Below are 21,645 nucleotides of genomic sequence, written 5' to 3'. Positions count from 1 at the left end.
TTCAGGGGGCTAAGCCGGAAGGGTGCCAGCCCAGAGAAGGAGCCAGGCAGCGGACCCAGGAGCAGATGGCCAAAGGGGGTAAGAGGAGCCGTGGGAAAGTAGATGGCCAAGACTTCAGGCTCCACGCAGGATGCAGAGAGCTGGGGACAGCATCATGACCACACTAATCACAATTTTTAAAAATTGTTAGGTAGTCTATAAAATTACAGCTTTTGTCAAACCCATCAGAGAGCTGAGTTTGCAGAGCAGCCAATTAACCTGAATTCCAAAGAAGGACGGGAGCCTCCGAGAAGAAATGGGACACAGGCGCTGGCACGCTTGTGAAGCAGGAGGAAGACGGGGCCTCCATTCAGACAGGTAAGAGTTCATTTCCTTCCTAGATGCAGGTTGCTCGCCGGTATCATATTCTTTCTGCCTCCCGAAAGATCTACATAAACAAGTAAAGATCTCTGGAAATGGACAGAATGAAGGTAAACATAAGAGACATTTTTCTGTGTTTAATCACCTTAAAAGACAATTGACTAAAGCAAAAGAGTGGCAATACACTCCTCTTTTGCTTTCGAAGTCATGGGGATGTCAAGTCCGGAGTAGGGAATATAGCCAATAACTGTGTGGTGAGAGGTGATAAGTACACTTACCATGGTGAGCATTTTGTAATGTGTATAATTGCCGAATGACTATGTTATACACCTGAAATTAATATAAAATTATGTCACTACATTTAAAAAAATCTATTTTAGAGAGAGAGAGCACAAGTGGGGGAGAGGGGCAGGGAGGGAGAGAGAGAGAGAGAGAGAGAAAGGGAGAGAGAAAGAGAGAGAGAGAGGAAATCTTAAGCGGGCTCCATGCTGACTGTGGGGCTCGATCCCACAACCCTGGGATCATGACCTGAGCCGAAATCAAGAGTCTGACACTCAACCGACTGAGCTACCCAGGTGCCCCTATATGTCACAACACTTCAATTTTTAAAACAGCAGCAGTACGTTGTGGGTATATAGCATATATAAAAGTTAAATTATGACAATAACAATAGTTAAAATGATGGGATGAGTAATTGGAAGTATACTATTTAAGGACCCTCTGCTGTATAAGTGGTATGACATTATTTGAAGATTGCCTTTGGTTAATTGAAGACATAAACCATAAATGCAAGGGGAACCACTAAAAAAATTTTTTTAAGAGGTATAAATAACAAGCCAATATGAAGATAAAGTGAAATAATAAAAATATTGGGAGCCAGGGCATCTGGGTGGCTCACTCGGTTAAGCGTCCAACTTTGGCTCAGGTCATGATCTCGTGTTTCTTGAGTTTGGGCCCACATCGAGCTCTGTGCTGACAGCTCAGAACCTGGAGTCTGCTTTGCATTCTGTGTCTCCCTCTCTCTGTGCTCCTCCCCGGCTCTCTCTCTCTCTCTCTCTCAAAAATAAATAAAATATTTTTAAAAATTTCTTTTAAATATTGGGAGGCATTCTCCCTGGCCCTTTTGGTGTTCAACGTGTCTTGTTGACTATGTCAAGATTGCAAGGATTTGACCTCTCTTCTGCACCCTTGCTTAGGATTGATAATTGTTAATAGAGCTTGAGAGACCAGATCATGTCTTTCTCAGACCAAGGCAGGTTTGCTTACTGCTTGCTATAGAAGTTCTGGGCCTGGTTCCCCAGCCACAGGGTAAAGCCACTATGTGTGTGCTATGCATCTGGGACCACCATATCAGTTATTGGACCTGGGGCCAAGTGAACCACAGACAGCTGTGCTCCTGTTCATGTTGTTTGGTGTGCTATGAGTAATGTTTCCATCAAATGGAATAAGTCTTATTGTCTATTTTTGGTACCCAATAGGTTGATGTTTTTCCCTGAAGAAATGTAATTAATCCAAAGTAAGGAAAAAAAAAAAAAAAAAAAAAAGAAAGAAAAAAATAAGAAAAAAAAAAAGGATGGAAATATAAAACAAATATGTAAGATTTTAATCCAATTGCCAATGAAAGAACCAATTAAAGGACAGACTAGTACATTTGGAAATAAAGCAAAAGGCAATAATGTGCTGTCTATAGAAACCGAATTTAACTATAAAGAAACATGTACATTAAAAGTAAATGGGTGGAAGGACGCCGGGGTGGCTCACTCGGTTAAGCACCCGACTTTGGCTCAGATCATGATCTCGTGGTTCATGAGTTTGGGCCCCACATTGGGCTCTGTGCTGACAGCTCAGAGCCTGAAGCCTGCTTCGGATTCTGTGTCTCCCTCTCTTTCTGCCCCTCCCACTCACACTCTATCCCTCTCTCTCAAAAATAAATAAATTAATTAATTAAAAATTAAAAAAAAAAAAGTAAATGGATGGAATGAGATGTACCACACAAACAGTAATCAAATCAAACTGGAGTGGCAGTATTCATAGCAGACAAATATAAACCTTCAAAAAGACTATTAGCAGTGATTGAAGAGGGATAGTGATAACAATAAGAAGTTCAATTCACCAAAAAGACTTCACTATTATAATGCGAATACATCTAATAACAGAGTTTCAAAAACAGATGAAGTAAAAACCAATAGACCTAAAATAGAAAGAGAAAAATCTATACTTCAGTTCGAGAATTCAATACTGCTCTCTCAGTAATCAATAAAACAAGTGGGAGAAAAAAGGAAGGAGGTAGAAAACCTGAACGCTATCCACTGACTTGTTCCGACTGCCACGTTGCTAACACTTTAACCCGACAACAGCAGGATAAGGATTCTTGCAACTGCACATAAAGCATTCACCAAGCTGCATCATAGCCTGGGCCACCAAACGAACCTCAACAAATTTAAAAGAATTTAAATCAGACAAAATGTTTTATGACTATACAAGAATTAAAATGTAACCAATAAAGGCATCTGGGAGATACCCCAATCCTTGGGAATAAAACAGGACACTTCAAAATAACCCGAGAGTCAAAGGTGAACTCCAAAAGGAAATAAGAAAAATATCTTGAATTGAATAAAAACTGAAACGCAGCTGCCTGCCACCAAAATAGCCCGCGGTGCTCCCTGCCTTTCCTTTATTCTTACCTTTGTGTAGTCCTCTGCTACACTGTATCGAGGCGACTCTCCATACAGTCACAAACGGTGGTGGATCCCATCCAAAACTAGGATTGAAAAAACAAAAGACCACAGCTCCCATCTCGGGTGTGTGTCCTCTGTTGCTTGGCTCGCTTGCTCTGGGGGAAGCACCCTACTGTGTCATCAACAGCTGGGCAGACAGGCCTACGTGGCATGGCACTGAAGATTCCAGCCGACGGCCAGGAAGAAAGACCGGCCGGCAACCGCATGCGGGCGCAGGGAAACGGAACCGCCGGGCCGGTGGAGCCTCGAGAGAGTGGACTGCGGTCCTGGCCGGGGGCTTGACGGCCACCTCGAGAGATGCTGAGACATCACCACCTCAGCTAGAGCACTCCTGGATGCCTGATACCCCAAACCCCTGACATAATAAATCCCTCTTGTATTAAACTGCTACACTCAAGACTAGTTTGCCATGCAGCAGGAGACAGGGCCTAGACTTTGGTACTGCGGGAGAGTGCTGCTGTGTCAGCTCCGAAATGTGGCAGTGGCGTTAGCACTCACCACAAATTGATGAGACTGTAGGGAAAGCGCCTTGGAAACGCTGTTAATAGAAGCCTCGGGCCTTTGAGAAAAAGGCAGGGCCGACAGCAAAGTGGGTAAATGCTACTGGGAACTGGGGAACTGGGGGAGAGGAAGCCGGTTATGTCCTAGCACAGAGGTCAGCAGCCCCGTCGCCTGCAGTACAGTGGGCAGCAGAAAGTACCCCTGATGAGCTGGGTGGTCTAGCTGAGGACATTTCCCAGGAAGGCGTCAAAGGCGCCACCTGGTCTCTTCTCGCTGCTGACAGTAAAATGCCAGCAGAGAGGGCGGAACTAAGGCAGCAGCTCCCGAGTGACAGCGAGGTTGCCTCCTGCGGGGCATTTGGCAATGTCTGGAGACATTTTTGGTCCTTGAAACTAGAGAGGTTGCTCTTGGCATCCAGTTAGTAGAGGCCAGGGATGCTGGTAAATAGCGTCTAATTGCAAGACAGACCCCTCTCCCTACCTCCCCCCGCACAAAGATTCATTCTGCCCAGAATATCAGTAGTGCTGAGGCTGAGAAACCCTGAGCCAAAGGGAAGCAGTGGTAAATATAAAAGAGCCAGAACTTCATGGTAGGAAATTCTCAGCCTCTCCAAACGGCAAATGATAGTAACAGTAAGAAGCGCTTTCCTAGCAAAGCTCAAATAATCCAGGGCATTGAAAACCTTAAAAAACAAACAAACAAACAAACAAACAAACAAACAAACAAAAAAACCCCACCATGGTCCAAAAATGAAACAGGTTGTGACTGTTAAGATCTTGAGTTTACATCTCAGGAAGACGAAAGGCAACGCCTCAGAGTACTATTCAGTCAGATAAAAGACCTCTAAGATTATAGGTGTGCTTTACAGATCCTCTAAATCAAACAATAGAGATTCTAGAAAGCTGAAGGGTGTTGTCCCTTAGCCATTTCAGCAGAAGCCTAATGCAGAGAAGGGCTTATCTCAAAGAAATTGTGGGCATGGCTTTTGTCTAGCCAAGTGGACCCAGATAAGATTCAGAGTGACCTACAAGTTCTTAGAGGGATAATAAATCCAGAAACATCTCCAGTTTGGATTTATAAGAATGAAGAGAGTATAAAATAAAAAGAGGACTTTGGGCTCTGAATAAAATGGAGTAGATGCATTCCTCTCTTTCCTTCCCACAAGTACAGGTTAAAATGCTGGACGTTTTATCTCAAACAAACGTAAGAAGGCAGATCAACCAGGACCCCTCCCCCCCCCCCCCCCCAGTAGGCTTTCTTTTTGCTAGGGTCTGGAGAAGCCTGCAACCTGGAAATGCCAACAAGGCACAGATTAAAGTCGCCTCCATGAAAAGCCTGTTTTCTCTTGTCAAAGGACTGAGAAAGAGGCACCCTAGCAAGACAGAAATCTTCTGACATTAAATGGCCCACTCCAGCAAAATACTAGAGGAAAAGGCACTCCTAGCCTCCACCTGCAGACAGAGGGGGACAGCCTAGACTTCAATGTTTGTCTTGTAACAGAGGTTACAGGGCACCTCCCCCACTTCACCTCCAAGCGGTGTTGGTGGGGGGAGGCTTCATCATTGCCCAACAGTAACAAGTACCTCTCTCCAAGTACCCTTCCGCATTTCCATGGTGTCAGAGGAGGCCATGGGGGGAGCTACACTACCATCCCCATCCAGCAATGATGAGGCCCCACTCCCTTCCCTCAATGTAAAGGAGGCCCAGTATGGAATCTAGATGTCCACCTCTGCCCAGCAGTAATGAGGCAACCCTACCCTACCCTTCCCCTACTGCGTGGTGTCAGGGGGCTCATGTGGGTAGTGCGGATTTTCACTCTCATCTGGTGGTAAAGAGTTGGTATCACTGGACCAGGTCATCCAAGGCCTGGCTTAAAACAAGGTTTTAAAACAAGGTTTAAATGAAATCCAGAGTCTCATAACATAATTTCCAAAATGTCCAGGTTATAACTGTAAATAATTCATCATACATAGAACTGGGAAAATCTCAATTTGGATAAGAAAAGACAATCTACAGATACCAACAGATCAGTGTTGCTGGATTTATCTATGATTTTAAGACAGGCACTATAAAAATGCTTCAACAAGTTGGGGCACTTGGGTGGCTCAATCGGTTAAGCGTCCAACTTTGGCTCAGGTCACGATCTCGCAGTTTGTGAGTTCAAGCTCTGCCTTGGGTTTTCTGCTTGTCAGCACAAAGCCCACTTTAGATCCTCTGTCCCCCCCCCTCTGCCCCTCACTCACTGTGCTCTCTCTCTCAAAAACAAATATTTTTTAAAAAGCTTCAACAAGCAATTACAAACATTCTTCAAATAAATGAAAAAAAAAATATCAGGGAGGGGCATCTGAGTGGCTCAGTTGGTTAAACTTCCAGCTCTTGGTTTTGGCTCAGGTCATGATCTCAGTTTGTGAGTTCGGGCCCTATGACAGGCTCTGTGCTGACAGTGCAGAGCTTGCTTGGAATTTTCTCTCTCTCTCTCCTCTCTCTCTCTTTCTCTCTCTCTCAAAATAAATAAGTAAACATTTTTTAAAAATTATTTTTAAAAATCTCAGAAAAAGAAATAGAAGTCACAAAGAATATAGAAATGTTAGAACTGAAGAAAAAAATTACTGTGCTGGGTTGAATCGTGTTCTCCAAAATACCCAATATTACAGAATGTGACCTTATTTGGAAACAGAGTCTCTGCAGAGCTAATTAGTTAAAATGAGGTCATACTGGAGTAGTGTGGGCACTAAATCCAATAACTGGTGTCCATTATAAGACAATGTGAAGACACAGAAAGATGCCCAGGGGAGACCACCATGTGAAGATGGACACAAATACTGGGATGATGGGTCTATAAGCCAAGGAGCACCCAGGATGTCTGGTGATCACCAGGAGCCAGGAGAGAGGCATGGGACAGGTTCTCCCTTGGAGCCTCCAGAAGGAACCACCACCTTGGGTTTTGGACTCTTGGCCTCCAGTACTGTGTGAAAATAAACTTGTTGTTTTAAGCCATCAAGTTTGTGGTCATTTGTTATAGCAGGCAGGCCTGAGAAACTAATACAGAAACTAAAATGTAAAATAAAACCACCTCACTGGGTAGGCTCAATAGAAGGATGGAGATAATGTTTGAAAGGACAGGTGCATTTGAAGATAGAACAGTAGAAACGATCCAATCTGAAAGAGAGAGAAAATTATAGTTAAAAAGGATAAAAAGCAAGAACAGAGCTTCAGAAACCTGTGAGACAGTAACAAAAGATTTAACATTTGTGTTACGGGAGTCCCAGGTGGAGAGGAAAAGGAAGTGAAGCTGAAAAAACATTCCAGAAAAGAATGGCTGAAAGTTTCCCAAGTTCGACAAAGACCTGAACCTACAGGTTCAAGAAGCCGACTGAATCTCCAGCATAAGCCCAAATAAATCCATGATAACACACACCATAATCACACTTCTGAAAACTCAAGTCAAAGAAAGAATCGTGAAGGCAGTCAGAGAGAAATGACACCTTTCCTGTAGGGGAACAACAGTTCAGTTGCAGCAGATGTGAGCTGCCAGAAAGAAGTGGGACAGCATTCAATGAGCGAAGGAAGATACGGTCAGTCCAGAGTGCCTGACAAAGATTCTCTCCTTGACCAAACTCTAGCTTGGCTCCTCTGAGCCCTCTTTTCAACATGGCCTTAAACTTGGTCTATACAGACTTGAACAAACACTAACATAGTTTTTAACAACTCAAGGCTGAATCCCTAGGATGACCCCAGACCCCTTAAAGTACCTGCCTGAGAAAACTCAAGGCTGCCAAATGAATTTACTGTTTGCTCTAGCCAACGCCCCCCCCCCCCCCCCAATATAGGGCCCTGTCTCCCAACAGCAAGATATGCATCTTTCGTGGAAGTGTAGGAGCCTAACTTCAATAGTGTCAGTTAGCAAACCTAGATAGGTCTCACATGGACCAATACCCCCTTTATGCTTTTTGTAAATTTTCACTTCCTTGGCTCTACAGAGCCCCCACTTACCCCCATTCCCTATTCCTGAATTCAAGATGCCAAGTTGTCTATACAAATCAAAGTTGAATTCAGTTCACACTGGATTCTTTTCCCTATTACAAGAGTATATTAATGATCAAAATCTGTCCTTTCTACTTTAGCTAATTTGTTTATCTCTGACATGCTATACCCAGAAAGAAGACCATTTAGGACTGAAGATGAAATGAAGACATTCTCAAATAAAAGAAACACTAAGTGTATCTGTTGTCTGAAGACCTACCCTAAAAGAATGGCCGACACAGTTGGTAGAGTGTGTGACTGGATCTTGGGGTTGTGAGTTCGAGCCCCACGCTGGGTGTAGAGATTACTTTTAAAAAATGGCTGAAGGAAGTTCTTCAAACATAAAGGAAATGGTAAAAGAAGGAAACTTAAAACATCAAGAATGAAGAAAGATAAATGAAAAGAATGGAAATACAGGTAAATGTAATAGACTATCCTTCCCCACTGGTATTTTCTAAATTATATTCAATGGCCAAAGTATAAATTATAACATATAACATTGTCTGATGTGGTTCTCAGCGTATGTAGAGGAAATATGTAAGACATTATAAAATGGAAAGTAAAGATCTAAACAGAAGGCTTCTGTACCTCACTTGGAAGTGGCAAAATGTCGATACTGTGACTCATGTAGACTGTGATAAATTATGAATGTATAATGAAACCCCAGAGCAGTCACTAAAAACTCTGCACAAAGAGATACACTTGAAAACGCCATAGATAAATAAAAAAATGGAATCCTAAAAGATGTTCAAGTAACACAAGAAGGGTGGAAAAACAGAACAGAGGAATGAAAAATAGAGGGAACCAACAGAAAATAAAATGGCAAATGGGAACGCTAAGACATAAATAATTACATCAACTGGAAATGGCCTCAAGAAGTCATTTAAAAGTGAGAGGGCTGAAAAACAGAATACAAAAATGTGGCCCAGCTATAAGCCATCACAAGAAATTCACTTCAAATATAATGGCATAGGTAGGTTGAAAGTAAAAGGATGTAAAAGAAATATGCCATACAAACATTAATCGAAAGACAGCAGAGTCTGCCATCCTAATATTAGGTAATAGCAGATAGAAGAAAATCACCCGGAAAAGAAGTTACATTACATAATGATAACAGGGTCAAACCAGGAGGAAGACAAAGTAATCCCAAACGTATAGGCACTAAACTGATAAAACCCAAAGGAGAAACAGGCAAATACACTATCAGAGTTGGAGACTTCCACACGTCTCTGAACAACTGATAGAAATACTAGGCAGAAAAACAACAGGATCTGTAAGAACTTAACAAAACCATCAGCCAAAAGGATCTAACTGACACTTAGAGACTACTCCATCCAACAACAGCAAGATACACATTCTTTTCAAGTGCCCATGGAATATCCACCCCAATAGACAATACCCTAAGTAAAAAAATCAAAACAGCAAACCACACACAACCTCAAGAGATTTAAAAGATTGAAAAAGATTTAAAATTATACAGTGAGTATTCCCTTGACCACAGTGGAATCAAATAGGTCCAAGTTAGCAACAGAAAGGTGACAGGAAAAATCTCCAAACACATGAAAAGTAAACAACATACTTCTAAATAATCTATGGGTCAAAGTGAAAATCTCAACGAAATTTTTAAAAATTTTGCTGAATGAAAGTACAAAGTATCAAAATTTGTGGGGCACAGCTAACTGGATGCTGAAAGGAAAATTTACGGCACTAAATGTTTACTTTCAAAGGAAGAAAGGCCTCCAACCAACAATCTAAGCTCCTGCCTCAAACTAGAATCAGAAGAGCAAAATAAACCCCAAAGAACTGAAAATAGAAAAACAATGCAGAAAACCAAGGAAACAAAGAGCTGCTTCTTTGGAAAGATCTGTAAAGTTGACAAACCTCTAACAAGATTGACAAAGGAAAAAAAGAAACAGGAGACCTAAACTATCAATTTCATGAGTGCAACGGAGGATATCCCTGCAGACTCCCAGACATTAAAGAGATAATAAGGGACTACTAAGAACAATTCTACACACATCAATTTGGCAATTTAGATAAAAAGGACTAAATCCTCAAAAAGTACAAACTGCCAAAACTCACCCAACATGAAATAGATCATAAAAACAGCTCTATAACTATAAAAGAAATTGAATCTGGGGGCACCTGGGTGGCTCAGTTGGTTGAGCATCCGGCTTCGGCTCAGGTCATGATCTCACAGGTTTGAGTTCAAGCCCCTTGTCGGGCTCTGTGCTGACAGCTTGGAGCCTGTTTCGGATTCTGTTTCTCCCTCTCTCTCTGCTCTTCCCCTGCTCGTGCTCTGTCTCTCTCTCTCTCAAAAATAAATAAATAAACATTAAAAAAATTAAAAAAAAAAAAAGAAATTGAATCTGTAGTCAATGCAACACACACACACACACACACACACACACACACACACACACACACACCTCTTAAAAAAAAAAAAAGAAAGAAATATCTAGGCCCAGATGGTTTCACTGGAGAGATCCACTCAATGTTTATTAGGAGAATATGTAGAAGAATTAATACCAATTCTATACAATCTCTTTCAGAAAATGGAATAGGAAGGAACACTTCTCAACATATTTCAGGAGCTTGGTATTACCAGACCCAGACAAAGACAGTACCAAAACACAACACAATAGACATATTTCATCTAAGTTATCAAATTTGAGGGCATGGAGTTGTTCATGATATTCCTTTATTATCCTCTTGATGCCCCTAGGATCAATAGTGGTGGTCCCTCTTAAATTTCTGATATTGGTAATTTGTATCTTCTTTCTTTTTGTTCTTGGTTAGGTTGGCTAGAGATCTGTTTATTTTTACCTTTTCAAAGAACAATTTGTGGGGTTCATTGATTTTCTCTACTGTTTTCCTGTTTTCAATTTCATTGATTTCTGCTCTAATTTTTACTATTTTTCTTTTGCTTGCTTTAGGCTTAAATTGCCCTTCTTTCTCTAATTTTATAAGATGAAAGCTTAGATTGATTTCTGATCTTTCCTCTTTTCCAATATATGCACTAGTGCTATAAACTTCCTCCTAAGCACAGTCTTCACTGCACCCTACACTTTTGATAACTTGTATTTTCACTTTCGTGTAGTTCAAAATATTTTAAAATTTCTCTTGAGATTTCTTCTTTGATCCATGTTATTCAGTAGCAGATTGTTTAATAATATCCAGGACTTTCCCAACTATCTGTTATTGGCCTCTAATTTTTTAAATTTTTTTTTTTCAACATTTGTTTATTTTTGGGACAGAGAGAGACAGAGCATGAACGGGCGAGGGGCAGAGAGAGAGGGAGACACAGAATCGGAAACAGGCTCCAGGCTCTGAGCCATCAGCCCAGAGCCCGATGCGGGGCTCGAACTCACAGACCGTGAGATCGTGACCTGGTTGAAGTCGGACGCTTAACCGACTGCGCCACCCAGGCGCCCCAGTTGGCCTCTAATTTAATTCCATTGTGTTTTGAGAACATACTTTGTATGATTTCTATTCTTTCAAAAATCTGTTCAGGTATGTTTTTAAAAAAAAAAATTTTTTTTTTAACGTTTATTTATTTTTGAGACAGAGAGAGACAGAGCATGAACAGGGGAGGGGCAGAGAGAGAGAGGGAGACACAGAATCAGAAGCAGGCTCCAGACTCTGAGCCATCAGCCCAGAGCCCGACGCGGGGCTCGAACTCACGGACCGTGAGATCGTGACCTGAGCTGAAGTCGGACGCTCAACCGACTGAGCCACCCAGGCGCCCCAATTCAGGTGTGTTTTATAGCCTGGAATATGCTCTATCATGAATGTTCCACATAAGCTTGAGAAGAATGCGTATTCTGCTATTTGTTGGATGAAGTATTCTATAAATGCCAATTAGATCAAGCTGATTGCTGGTAATGTTCAACTATATCCTTACTGATTTTTCTGCCTGTTTGACTTATAATTACTGAAAGAGAGGTGTTGAAGTCTCCAACTATAACAGTGTATTTGTTTATTTCTCCTTGGAGTTCTACTGGTTTTTGCCTCACACGTTTTGACACTCTATTGTTAGGGGCATATATATTAAAGATTATTATGTCTTCTTGGATAATGGACTCCTTTATTATTATTTAACAATCTTCTTTATCCCTGATAATGTTTCTTGTTCTGAAGTCTGCTTTATCTGAAATTAATATAGCTATTCCAGCTTTCCTTTGACTGTGTGAACATGGTATGTCTTTCTCTATCCCTTTATTGTTAAACTATCTTCGGCTTTATATTTAAAGTGGGGTTCTTGAGGCACCTGGGTGGCTCAGCTGGTTGAGCGTCTGACTTTGGCTTAGGTCATGATCTCACAGTTCACAGGTATGAGCCCCACGTTGGGCTTTGCACTGATAGCACTGAGCCTGCTTCGGATTCTCTGTCTCTCTCTTTCTCTGCCCCTCCCTGCTTGTGTTCTCTCACTCTCAAAAATGAATAAACATTAAAAAAATTTTAATTAAAAACAAAGTGGGGTTCTCTTAGACAACATATACTTAGGTCTTTGTTTTTTTTGTTTTGTTTTATTTTGTTTTTTGTCTACTCTGACAGTTCCAGTCTCTTAATTAGAATATATTTAGGCCATTCACATTTAAAGTCATCATTGATATAATTGGCATAATATCTACTATGCTTATAACTATTTTCTATTTGTTGTACTTGTTCTTTCTTTTCTTTCTTTCCCTCTTTTTCTGCCTTCTTTTGCTCTGAGCATTTTACATGATTCTATTTTCTCTCCTTTCTTAGCCTACCAATTATACTTCTTTTTAAAAAAAAATTTAGTCATCTCCCTAGAGTCTGTAATATATATTTACAACTATTTTAAGTCCCCTCTCAAATACTACTATGCCAGTTCAAGAGTAATACATGTAACATATAAAGGACCCATAGCCCCCACAAAAATAGACACAGAAATCTTCAACAAAATATTACCAAATATTCAACCCAAAATTACATAAAAAGTGTTAAACACCAAAACCCAGTGGGGTTTATTCAGGCATGCAGGCCTACTTCAATATTCAAATATCAATTAATATAATCTACCATAGTAATGAACTAAAGAAGAAAAAAATCACATGACCATATTGACTCATGCAGAAAAATCATTAGACAAAAGCCAATGCCATTATTACAAAAACTCTCAACAAACTAGGAATAGAGGGTAACTTTGAACTTGATATAGAGCATCTACAGAAAACCTACAGCTAACATCATATTTACTGGTGAAAGATAAGATCAAGAATAAGGCAAGGATAACTGCTCTCATTACCTTTATGCAATGTGGTGCTGGAAGTTCTAGCTAGCAAAATAAGACAAGAAAAGGAAATTAAGGTATTACAGATGGGAGAAAATATTTTCAAATCATACATGTTACAAAGGACTTGACTCTAGAATATATAAACAACTCTCAAAACTCAACAGTAACACCAATATTCTTCACAGAGTTAGAGCAAACAATTCTAAAATTTGGATGGAACCAGAAAGGATCCCAAATAGCCAAAGTAACATTGAAAGAGAAAACCAAACCTGAAGGCATCACAATTCCAGACTTCAAGCTGTCTTACAAAGCTGTAATCCTCAAGACAGTATGGTGCTGGCACAAAAACAGACACATAGATCAATGGAACAGAATAGAGAACCCAGAAATGGACCCACAAACATATGGCCAACTAATCTTCAACAAAGCAGGAAAGAATATCCAATGGAAAAAAGACAGTCTGTTCAGCAGATGGTGTTGGGAAAACTGGACAGTGACATTGCAGAAGAATGAACCTTGACCTCTTTCTTTCTTTCTTTCTTTCTTTCTTTCCTTCTTTCCTTCTTTCTTTCTTTTGTTTTTTAATTTTATTTATTTATTTTGAGAGAGAACACAAGCAGGGGAGGAGCAGAGAGAGAGAGAGAGAGAGAGAGAGAGAGAGAATCCCAAGCAGGCTCCGTGCTGTCAGCGCAGAGCCCGACATGGGGCTCGATCCCAGGAACCATGAGATAATGTCCTGAGTTGAAATCAAGAGTTGAATGCTCAACCAACTGAGCCACCCAGGTGCCCCTACACCACTTTCTTATACCATACACAAAATAAACTCAAAATGGATGAAAGCCCTAAACATAAGACAGGAAACCATCAAAATCCTAAAGGAGAAAACAGGCAACAACCTCTTTGACCTCCACCTCAGTAACTTCCTACTTGACACATCTCCAGAGGCAATGGAAACAAAAGCAAAAATGAACTATTGGGACCTCATCAAGATAAAAGCCTTCTGCAAAGTGAAGGCAACTGTCAGCAAAACTGAAAGGCAACCAATGTAATGGGAAATGATACTTGCAAGTGACATATCAGATAAAGGGTTAGCATCTAAAATCAGTAAGGAACTTATCAAACTCAACACCCGAAAAATAAATAATCCAAATGGGCAAAAGACATGAATAGGCACTTTTCCAAAGAAGACATCCAAAAGGCTAACAAACACATGAAAATATGCTCCCCATCACTCATCATCAGGGAAATAAAAATCAAAACGACAATGAGACACCACCTCACACCTGTCAGAATGGCTAAAATTAACAACTCAGGCAACAACAGATGTTGATGAGGATGCAGAGAAACAGGAACCCTTTTGTACTGCTGGTGGGAATGCAAATTGGTGCAGCCACTCTGGAAAACAGTATGGAGGTTCCTCAAAAAATTAAAAATAGAACTACCCTACGACCCAGCAATTGCACTACTAGGTATTTATCCAAAGGATACAAAAATGCTGATTTGAAGCACATGCACCCTAATATTTATAGCCGCACTATCAACAATAGCCAAAGTATGAAAAGAGCCCAAATGTCCATCAACTGATGAATGGATAAAGAAGATGTATCAATATACATTATAGAATATTACTATATTACATTATAAATCTTACTCAGCGATCAAAAAAAAATGAAATCTTGCCATTTGCAACAACATGGATGGAACGAGTGTATTAGGCGAAGTGAAATAAGTTTGTCAGAGAAAGACAAATATCATGTGATTTCACTCATATGTGGAATTTAAGAAACAAAACAGATGAACATAGGGGAAGGGAAGGAAAAATAAGGTAAAAACAGAAAGGGAGACAAACGATAAGAGATTCTAAAATATACAGAACAGACTCAGAGTTGCTGGTGGGGTGTTGGGTGGGGGGATAGGCTAAACGAGCAATGGGCATTAAGGAGGGCGCTTGCTGGGATGAGCCCCGGGTGTTATATGTAAGTGATGAATCACTAAATTCCTGAAATCATTATTACACTGTATGTTAACTAACTTGGATTTAAGTAATAATTAATTAATTAATTTTTAAAAACTCAGCAGTAGACAAACAATCCAATTAGAAAATGGACAAAAACCAGATGTTTTATCAAAGAGAATACAGAAATGGCAAATAACACAATAAAATATGTTCAGCATCAATAGCCATTAGGGAAATGCAAGTTAAAACCATGATGAGGTATCACTACACACTTACGAGAATCATTTTAAAAAATAGTGACCATAGTGAGGCGCCTGGGTGGCACAGTCAGTTAAGCATCCAACTCTTGATCTCGGCTCAGGTCATGATCTCACAGTTTGTGCGTTCCAGCCCCACATTGGGCTCTGTGCTCATGGCGTGCAGCCTGCCTGGGATTCTGTCTCTCCTTCTCTCTGCCCCTCCCCTGCTTGTGCCCTCTGTCTTCTCTCAAAATACATAAATAAACTTTAAAAGTTTTAATAAATAAAAATAAAAAATAGGAACCATACCAAAAGCAGATCAGGATGCAGAAAAAACCGATCATTCATACATTGCTGGTGAGAATGTAAAATAATATAGTCACTCTGGAAAATAGTTTGTGTCTTCTTAGAAAACTAAACAGACACTAGCAATCGTACTCCTTATGGAGAAATGAAAACTATGTCCATGCAAAAATCCATACATGAATGTTCACAGCAGCTTTACTTGTAACAGCTCTAAATTAGAAACAACTCGAATGTTCTTCAGTAAGGGAATGGTTAAATAAACTGTGGTACATTCTATACTCTGGAATAAAACTCAACAACAAAAAACCCAAACTATTGATACATGCAATAACTGAGTGGATGTTGAGGGCATTCTTCTGAGTGAAAAAAAAAAAACCGCCAAACTCGAGCCAGAGCAGGCAGAGGAGCCAGGAGTAGTGGGGTGGACAGAAGGGAGAGGGGGGAGCGAGTGTCCTTCACAGCTTCCCTCTCAAGCCACCTCCAGGTTTCTGGCCTGGGTCACAGCATGTTAACCTCCCCCCTTCACCCTAATAATAAAGGACGTTGACATGCACGAAGTTGTTCTGCAGCCTAGGCTTGGTCCATCACCCCTAAAAGGCAGAGCTAAGCACCCTCTACGCACGTGTCTCCGCCCTAGAGGCGGTGTATTGGAGAGTGGTTCTCACACTCGGCTGGGTATCAGACCGGCCGGCTGAATGGGGTGGTGCCCGGGGAAGCTGTGTTCCACAGGCTCTTCCAATTCCTGATGTGGCCAGCTAGGCAGATCCTTCAGAGCAGCCCTCATCTCTCCCTGCTCTTCACCACAGCCCCTCCCTGTCCTCATCTCCTGCCGCCACTAGTCTCCCCTTCTCTCACCTCCTTCGGGCCCTTGCTCACATCTCATCTGGTCAGTGAATGCTTCCTGTTCCATCCATTTTAATATGGCAAACATTCTGCCTTTGCTCTCCCACTGCCCTCTGCCCCGTTTACTTTTCTTTTAACATGCTGTGTTCTGGTTAACATGCTGTGACCCAGGCCAGAAACCTGGAGGTGGCTTGAGAGGGAAGCTGTGAAGGACACTTATTTCCCTCTGACAGGACAGTGGTGTGCTGGAACTGACTCATAAGAGCTTGCAAAAGCCTATTACACTCTTACAAGCTCTGCTGGCTGGTTGTTACGCCTAGCCATCATTAAAAATCAAATTACACAAACTTAATTAAATTAATGATATTAAAAACAAAGGCAAAAAATGCTCAAACTCATCACTTCGTAATTGTTTGCTACCTTTTGCTATTTATTATCTATGTTCCTGAGAGTCTTCACTGTTGTGGAAATATATAATCATATGCTACTATGCATTTCCATTCAATTCTCTATTCAGTGACATCTCATTGGTAGCTTGAATTCAGCCCTGGTAGGAGTATTCACACCCAAACATAGGTACGTTATAAATCAGGTTTATTATTTTGTCGGTTGTCTGCACCAGGGGTTGATCATGGCCCAAATCCAGCCCAACTACTTTTGTAAATAAAGTTTTATTGCAACACAGCCATGCCTACTCATTTGCATACTATCTGTGGCTGCTTTCACCCTACGATAGCGGAGCTGAGCAGGTACAATTATATGGCCTGCAAAGCTTGACCTGTTTACTATCTTGCCCTTTACAGAAGAAACTTGCCCACCCATGGTCTAGCCTTAACATCTAACGGAGGAGATGTTAATAATGCAATTAAATGTAAACACATATGTCCTGTTTCTAGCTACTACATTGTAAACAGCACACACACCAAAAAAAAATTGAGAAAACATACTGCCGGTATTTGAAAACTGATCCAATACAGCAAATAAGTCGATATGTCATTGGTGAATAAGTGAAATTCCAACATTTTATTCTTTCACTTTTTTACTTTCTTCCTCCTGAAAATGTCAACATTTATGTTGGAGCTACATTTGTTCATCCATAACAACCATAGATTGGCTATGGATAGGAGTTAGGCAAGACCCAGGAAAAGCATACTGTTAAGAATGAACTGGCTCTTTGGAATTTACAATAAAGAGTATTGTAGAATTTTATTATTTTATATTTGTATCAGTAAAATTTATAATACACACACATAGGTAAACACATTTTGCTTTACAAGCACGCGTACTGTTTTGTTTCCCCTCCAGCAGAATGTAAACTCCTTGAGAGGAAGAATGTTCTTTTATCCCAGTGCTTAGAACAACACCTGACATGTAGCATGTGCACAGTCAACATAGGACGGGAGAGAACAGATGAGCATAGTTAGGAACCCCTGGTTTCATGCATTGACTGTCAGACCTTAAATTTCCAGCTCCACCATTATCCACATGTGTGGCCTTGAGTAAATTATTTAACCCCTTTGAACCCTGGCTTCTTTATTTAAAAAGAGGAGACAATTCTCTTACCTCACAGGGAGGTAAGAGAATGCCTCTACCTGGCACCTACTAGGGTTTTCCACAAATGGGAGTTTCCTCCTCACCCTCCACCCCTGCCACACACATACTCCTTGGAGACCCAGCCCTGCTGCTGTCACAAATTTCAGTGATGTCACAGCCCCCCTCCCTGGAAGCTCCAGCACAGCCCTCTTGACAGCCAGCCTGAGTGCTGGCCGAACTGAGAGGGGCAGGGTGCAGGTGGTGCCTGATTCCAGTCTTGCCCCAGATATCTGTCTTTGAGGCCTCACGGCCCCAGTATGAGTCCATCAGCAAGGAAGAGGCCCAAGAATAGAATGGTTTCCAAGGTTGGACTTGGGAACGGACATGGAGGGGGTCCAGCCACACCCAGAGCAGGGGCCATCCAGCCTGGGGGAAAGGGAGAGGTGAAGGGTGAAGAGAGAGCAGGAGAGTTAGAATGGTCTCCCCATTTCTGCCCCAAACCAAGACAAAAATCCCAGTTTAAGTTTGGTCAAACCACGCTCAGCCAAATGGAACAGCATAATGGAGGTGTTCAGGGGGATTCCTCCTATATTAGCGCTCTCTCTGTGTCTCTCCGTCTCTCTGTCTCTCTCTCTCAGCTACAAGATGAAGAACCACGGGACAAGATACCGCAACCTGTCAGCAAAGCAATTAGGCGGAACCGACTTAAGATGGTGAGATGCCCCATTTTGGTCCCTCCTGGTTGCCAGGCTTCTAGTGACCCAGAAGTCACCAGGCCCAGCCCTGACCTGAGTTGAGCCAAAGTCTAGGTGGGTTGTGGGAGACTACAGAAAGCTGAAGCTTCTCTCTTCCTTGTTTCTTGGCCCCGGCAGGTATTAAAAAACTTGTCGCTCTTGAAGCTGCTCAAGAGCTCAAACCCCCGGATCCAAGAACTGCATAACTTGGCCAAAAGGTGTTGGAATTCGTTGCTCAGAGTTCCGAAGATCCTTGGGATCTCCACCAGGTGAGCTTGGCCCACCATGCCCCCACCACAGACCCTACAGCTATCTTTACTAGGAATAGGCACAATCTATATATGCTAAGAAATTAAGAAAACCTAATATTTACAAAGCCTCTGTGAGAAAGGTATTTATTAGCCCCATTTTACTGATGGGGAGCTGAGGCTGAAGAGATAAAGCGACTTGTCCCAGCTACCTGAGCTGGTAAGTGGCAGAGCTAGGATCTGAAGCCATTCCTGTGTGATATCAGAGCTGTGGTCCTAATCATGGTCACAATCATCCAATTATGGGACTAACCACCAGCCAGGGCACCACCCAAGCAAGAGGGGCCGCTCATCCTCCTCACCCTCAAGTCCACACAATGCAGAGATTCACCTGCAGACCAGTCACCTTACTAAGGCTTGGCTTCCTCATAAATCACACCAGAATATTAAGAAAGTTGACATTAGGCACCTGCTAAGTGCCAGGTATATGCTAAGCACTTCACAAGCATTTCCCAGTTACATAATTCTTCACAATTAGGTAGATAGAATTAGCCCAGTTTTACAGATGAGAAAACTAAGGCTCTTAGAGGTTGAATTTCTTTCCCCAAATGCACAGATGGTAAGAGGCAGAAGCGAATTTGAACGCCAGTTTGTCGACCTTGAAAACCTTTGCTTGCAAAGCCACTCGGCCACTTCGCTGCCCCCTACTTTGGGGAACTGGTGTGAGAGAGTCCTGGGCCTGGCATGTAGCAGGCATTCAAGTCACAATGGTGGCTATTAACAGTACTGTCATCTTGAGGCTGAGTCCTCACTGATTCACACACGGAGCTAGGACAGTGCCACCACTGTGCAGAGAACCCAATGGTTCTCTACAGAGAACAGACACCCTTGGGGAAGGTCTCCTGCCAGCACTGAATACCTCTGGTTAACACCCCCTCTCTGGGCTCCTCACTCTGAGCTGGCCTCCTAGATGCCGGCAATCAGGAAACACTGAGCTTGTAAGGTCAGGCCTATCTCATCCCACAGTTTCCCAACCTGTTCAAAGCAGCACAACCTCTCTTCAAGTATCTGTCCTCAAGCCCCAGCTGTGTTGTTGGGTGGAAAGGTATCCTGCCCTCACCCTGCCCCTCCCAGAGCGGAGAGGGCATTTGAGATACCTCCCCAGAACCTTAAGGTTTCTTGGAACACACTTTGAAAACACTGGACTAGTTCACCCCTTCACCTGAAATCCAGAAAGGAAGAACCCTGGCCAGCAGCCCATGCAGACAACATACAGTCCTAGGGGTCCTAGCAACCTCTCCTGGCCCTTCGCCCATCCTTATCCCATCCCGTGCCTCCAGGCACATCCCCTGGTGGTGAAGCTTCTCTTCTGGTCCTCTCTAGCTTTCCCCCCTGAGCTGGCCGCGTAGCAACTCTCTCAGGGTTGGAGGGTCAGGGCCTTAGTCCTGCTCTGCTGACTGTCTTCCCTCCCCCTGCCAGGAGCAGTAATGTCTGCGATAGAGTGGAACAAGATAATGAAGAGCTCCAAGAAGCTGGGTGCCCTGAGAAGACACTGGAATCCAAGAAATTACAGTCCACAGGGGAGCTCAAGCAGGGGTTGGGGGAGAGGAACAAGGCACAGGAGTCACCTGCAGCAGTGCTCCAGGGCAAAGAGCAGATGGAGCCTGAGCTCCCAAGGACATCGAAGGATCATGGCCTGACCGCTTTCCCTGGAGCCCAGGGAAGGCAATCACCTAAAGGAGAACCCCGCATCATCTTCCTGAAGACCTACCAGCACAAAACTCCCATGGGGGACAAGCAGCAGCTGGAGGCAGCTGACCAGTGGATCTGGTTTGAGGGGTTGCCCACCCGAATCCACCTCCCCGGGCCTCGGGTGATGTGCAGATCGTCCACCCTGCGCTGGGTCAAGCGCTGCTGCACGCGCTTCTGCTCTGCATCACTCGAGCTGCCCATGTGCCATCCGTACAGAGTGTGACGACACCACTGCCAGGCCGGGGTGAGACCTGGGCCCAAGGGAGGCCTGGAGATGGGTCCCGGAGTCAGGGGCTCATGATCCAGACTCTTGGGGACTGTGGCTAGCAGTGCTGGCGGGGGGGGCTCCTCCTGCATGCCCAGAGAGTTGGGGGGAAGCCATTGACCAAGGCCACATGGCAGGGAGATGACTAGGCTGGGGCCTCTCAAGATCCAAGCAGGGATTCTGGGGAGGGGCACTGGAAGGTGGGTTCTAAGGTGTGTCATCTCACTGCCTGGAGGCCTCAGGAGGGTCCACAACTGCTATGGCTCAGAATCTCAGTCAGGAATCTGAGTAAGGGACTTCAGGGATTTCCAAATGAAGGGGGGGGGGAGGGGGGGCAGTCAAGTAGATCTCTGCTGTATCCTTTCCCCTTAGACCAAACCATCACCCACATTTGCTGCATTTATTCATGCCTCAAATAAGATTGACTCCGAACAAAAAGTTCCTTAGCGAAAGAAAGAAAGAAAGAAAGAAAGAAAGAAAGAAAGAAAGAAAGAACAGAAAAGAAAAAGAAAAAATACTTCACCAGTTGAGGTCCCAAGAGAGGAAGGGGTGATGGGCTTGGGGATCCAGCTGAAAGGGAGGCTTCCCCTTCACAAAACCCCCATCCCCAACCTGCTGGACTTAGGGCGCCCTGGTCCCTGAGCCCGCTCCCGGGGCGGCAGCTCCCCCTAGCGGCCGTCTTGGCTCCTAACACCAAGGTCTCTGCTCACAGGTGGTGTGACCTTGGACGGGAGCCAGAGGTGTGACAACGGAAACGGCGCAATCATCTGAGCGGGAGGGATGGGCGGGAAAATTCACGAGTGTACAAATAAAATCTCCCATAGGGACTGAAGAATATTACCGCCAGTTCTTCCTGTTTGGGGCTGGAAAGGATGGAGGAAAG

At 43.0% G+C, this 21,645-nt stretch overlaps 1 protein-coding gene and 1 long non-coding RNA gene across 3 annotated transcripts; both read left to right on the top strand.

The window, feature by feature from the left end:
- The first annotated feature begins 229 nt into the window (after positions 1 to 229).
- TP53TG5 (TP53 target 5) lies at positions 230 to 21,559 on the top strand. Of its 2 annotated transcripts, none has more exons than XM_086702325.1 (5): positions 230 to 357; positions 18,402 to 18,476; positions 18,636 to 18,766; positions 20,225 to 20,741; positions 21,475 to 21,559. In XM_086702325.1, the coding sequence occupies exons 2-4, from the start codon at positions 18,474 to 18,476 to the stop codon at positions 20,718 to 20,720; spliced, it is 630 nt and encodes a 209-aa protein (XP_086558451.1). In that variant the 5' UTR covers positions 230 to 357; positions 18,402 to 18,473; the 3' UTR covers positions 20,721 to 20,741; positions 21,475 to 21,559. The 2 variants fall into 2 exon arrangements, with proteins under 2 accessions (XP_086558451.1, XP_086558450.1); XM_086702324.1 differs by lacking the exon at positions 230 to 357 and adding an exon at positions 17,210 to 18,128.
- LOC147582760 (uncharacterized) lies at positions 5,943 to 9,943 on the top strand. Its single transcript, XR_015249491.1, has 2 exons — positions 5,943 to 7,174; positions 7,757 to 9,943. It is a non-coding gene; the product is annotated as an uncharacterized LOC147582760 (long non-coding RNA).
- Positions 21,560 to 21,645: the final 86 nt, after the last annotated feature.

Source organism: Puma concolor, chromosome A3 (genome assembly GCF_028749965.1).
Source record: "Puma concolor isolate L17-30 chromosome A3, mPumCon1.1.hap2, whole genome shotgun sequence".
Classification (NCBI taxonomy): domain Eukaryota; kingdom Metazoa; phylum Chordata; class Mammalia; order Carnivora; family Felidae; genus Puma; species Puma concolor.
The sequence above is the reverse complement of the archived record's forward strand: the minus strand, read 5'-3'. Positions and strand labels throughout refer to the sequence as shown.

Bases quoted from the DNA above. Each gene is read 5' to 3' on its own strand.
- TP53TG5 (XM_086702324.1), top strand. From the start codon at position 18,081: ATGAGTCCATCAGCAAGGAAGAGGCCCAAGAATAGAATGGTTTCCAAG. The intron at 18,129-18,401 runs GTTGGACTTGGG...TCTCTCTCTCAG, and splicing joins AGAATAGAATGGTTTCCAAG to CTACAAGATGAAGAACCACG. The intron at 18,477-18,635 runs GTGAGATGCCCC...TGGCCCCGGCAG, and splicing joins GGCGGAACCGACTTAAGATG to GTATTAAAAAACTTGTCGCT.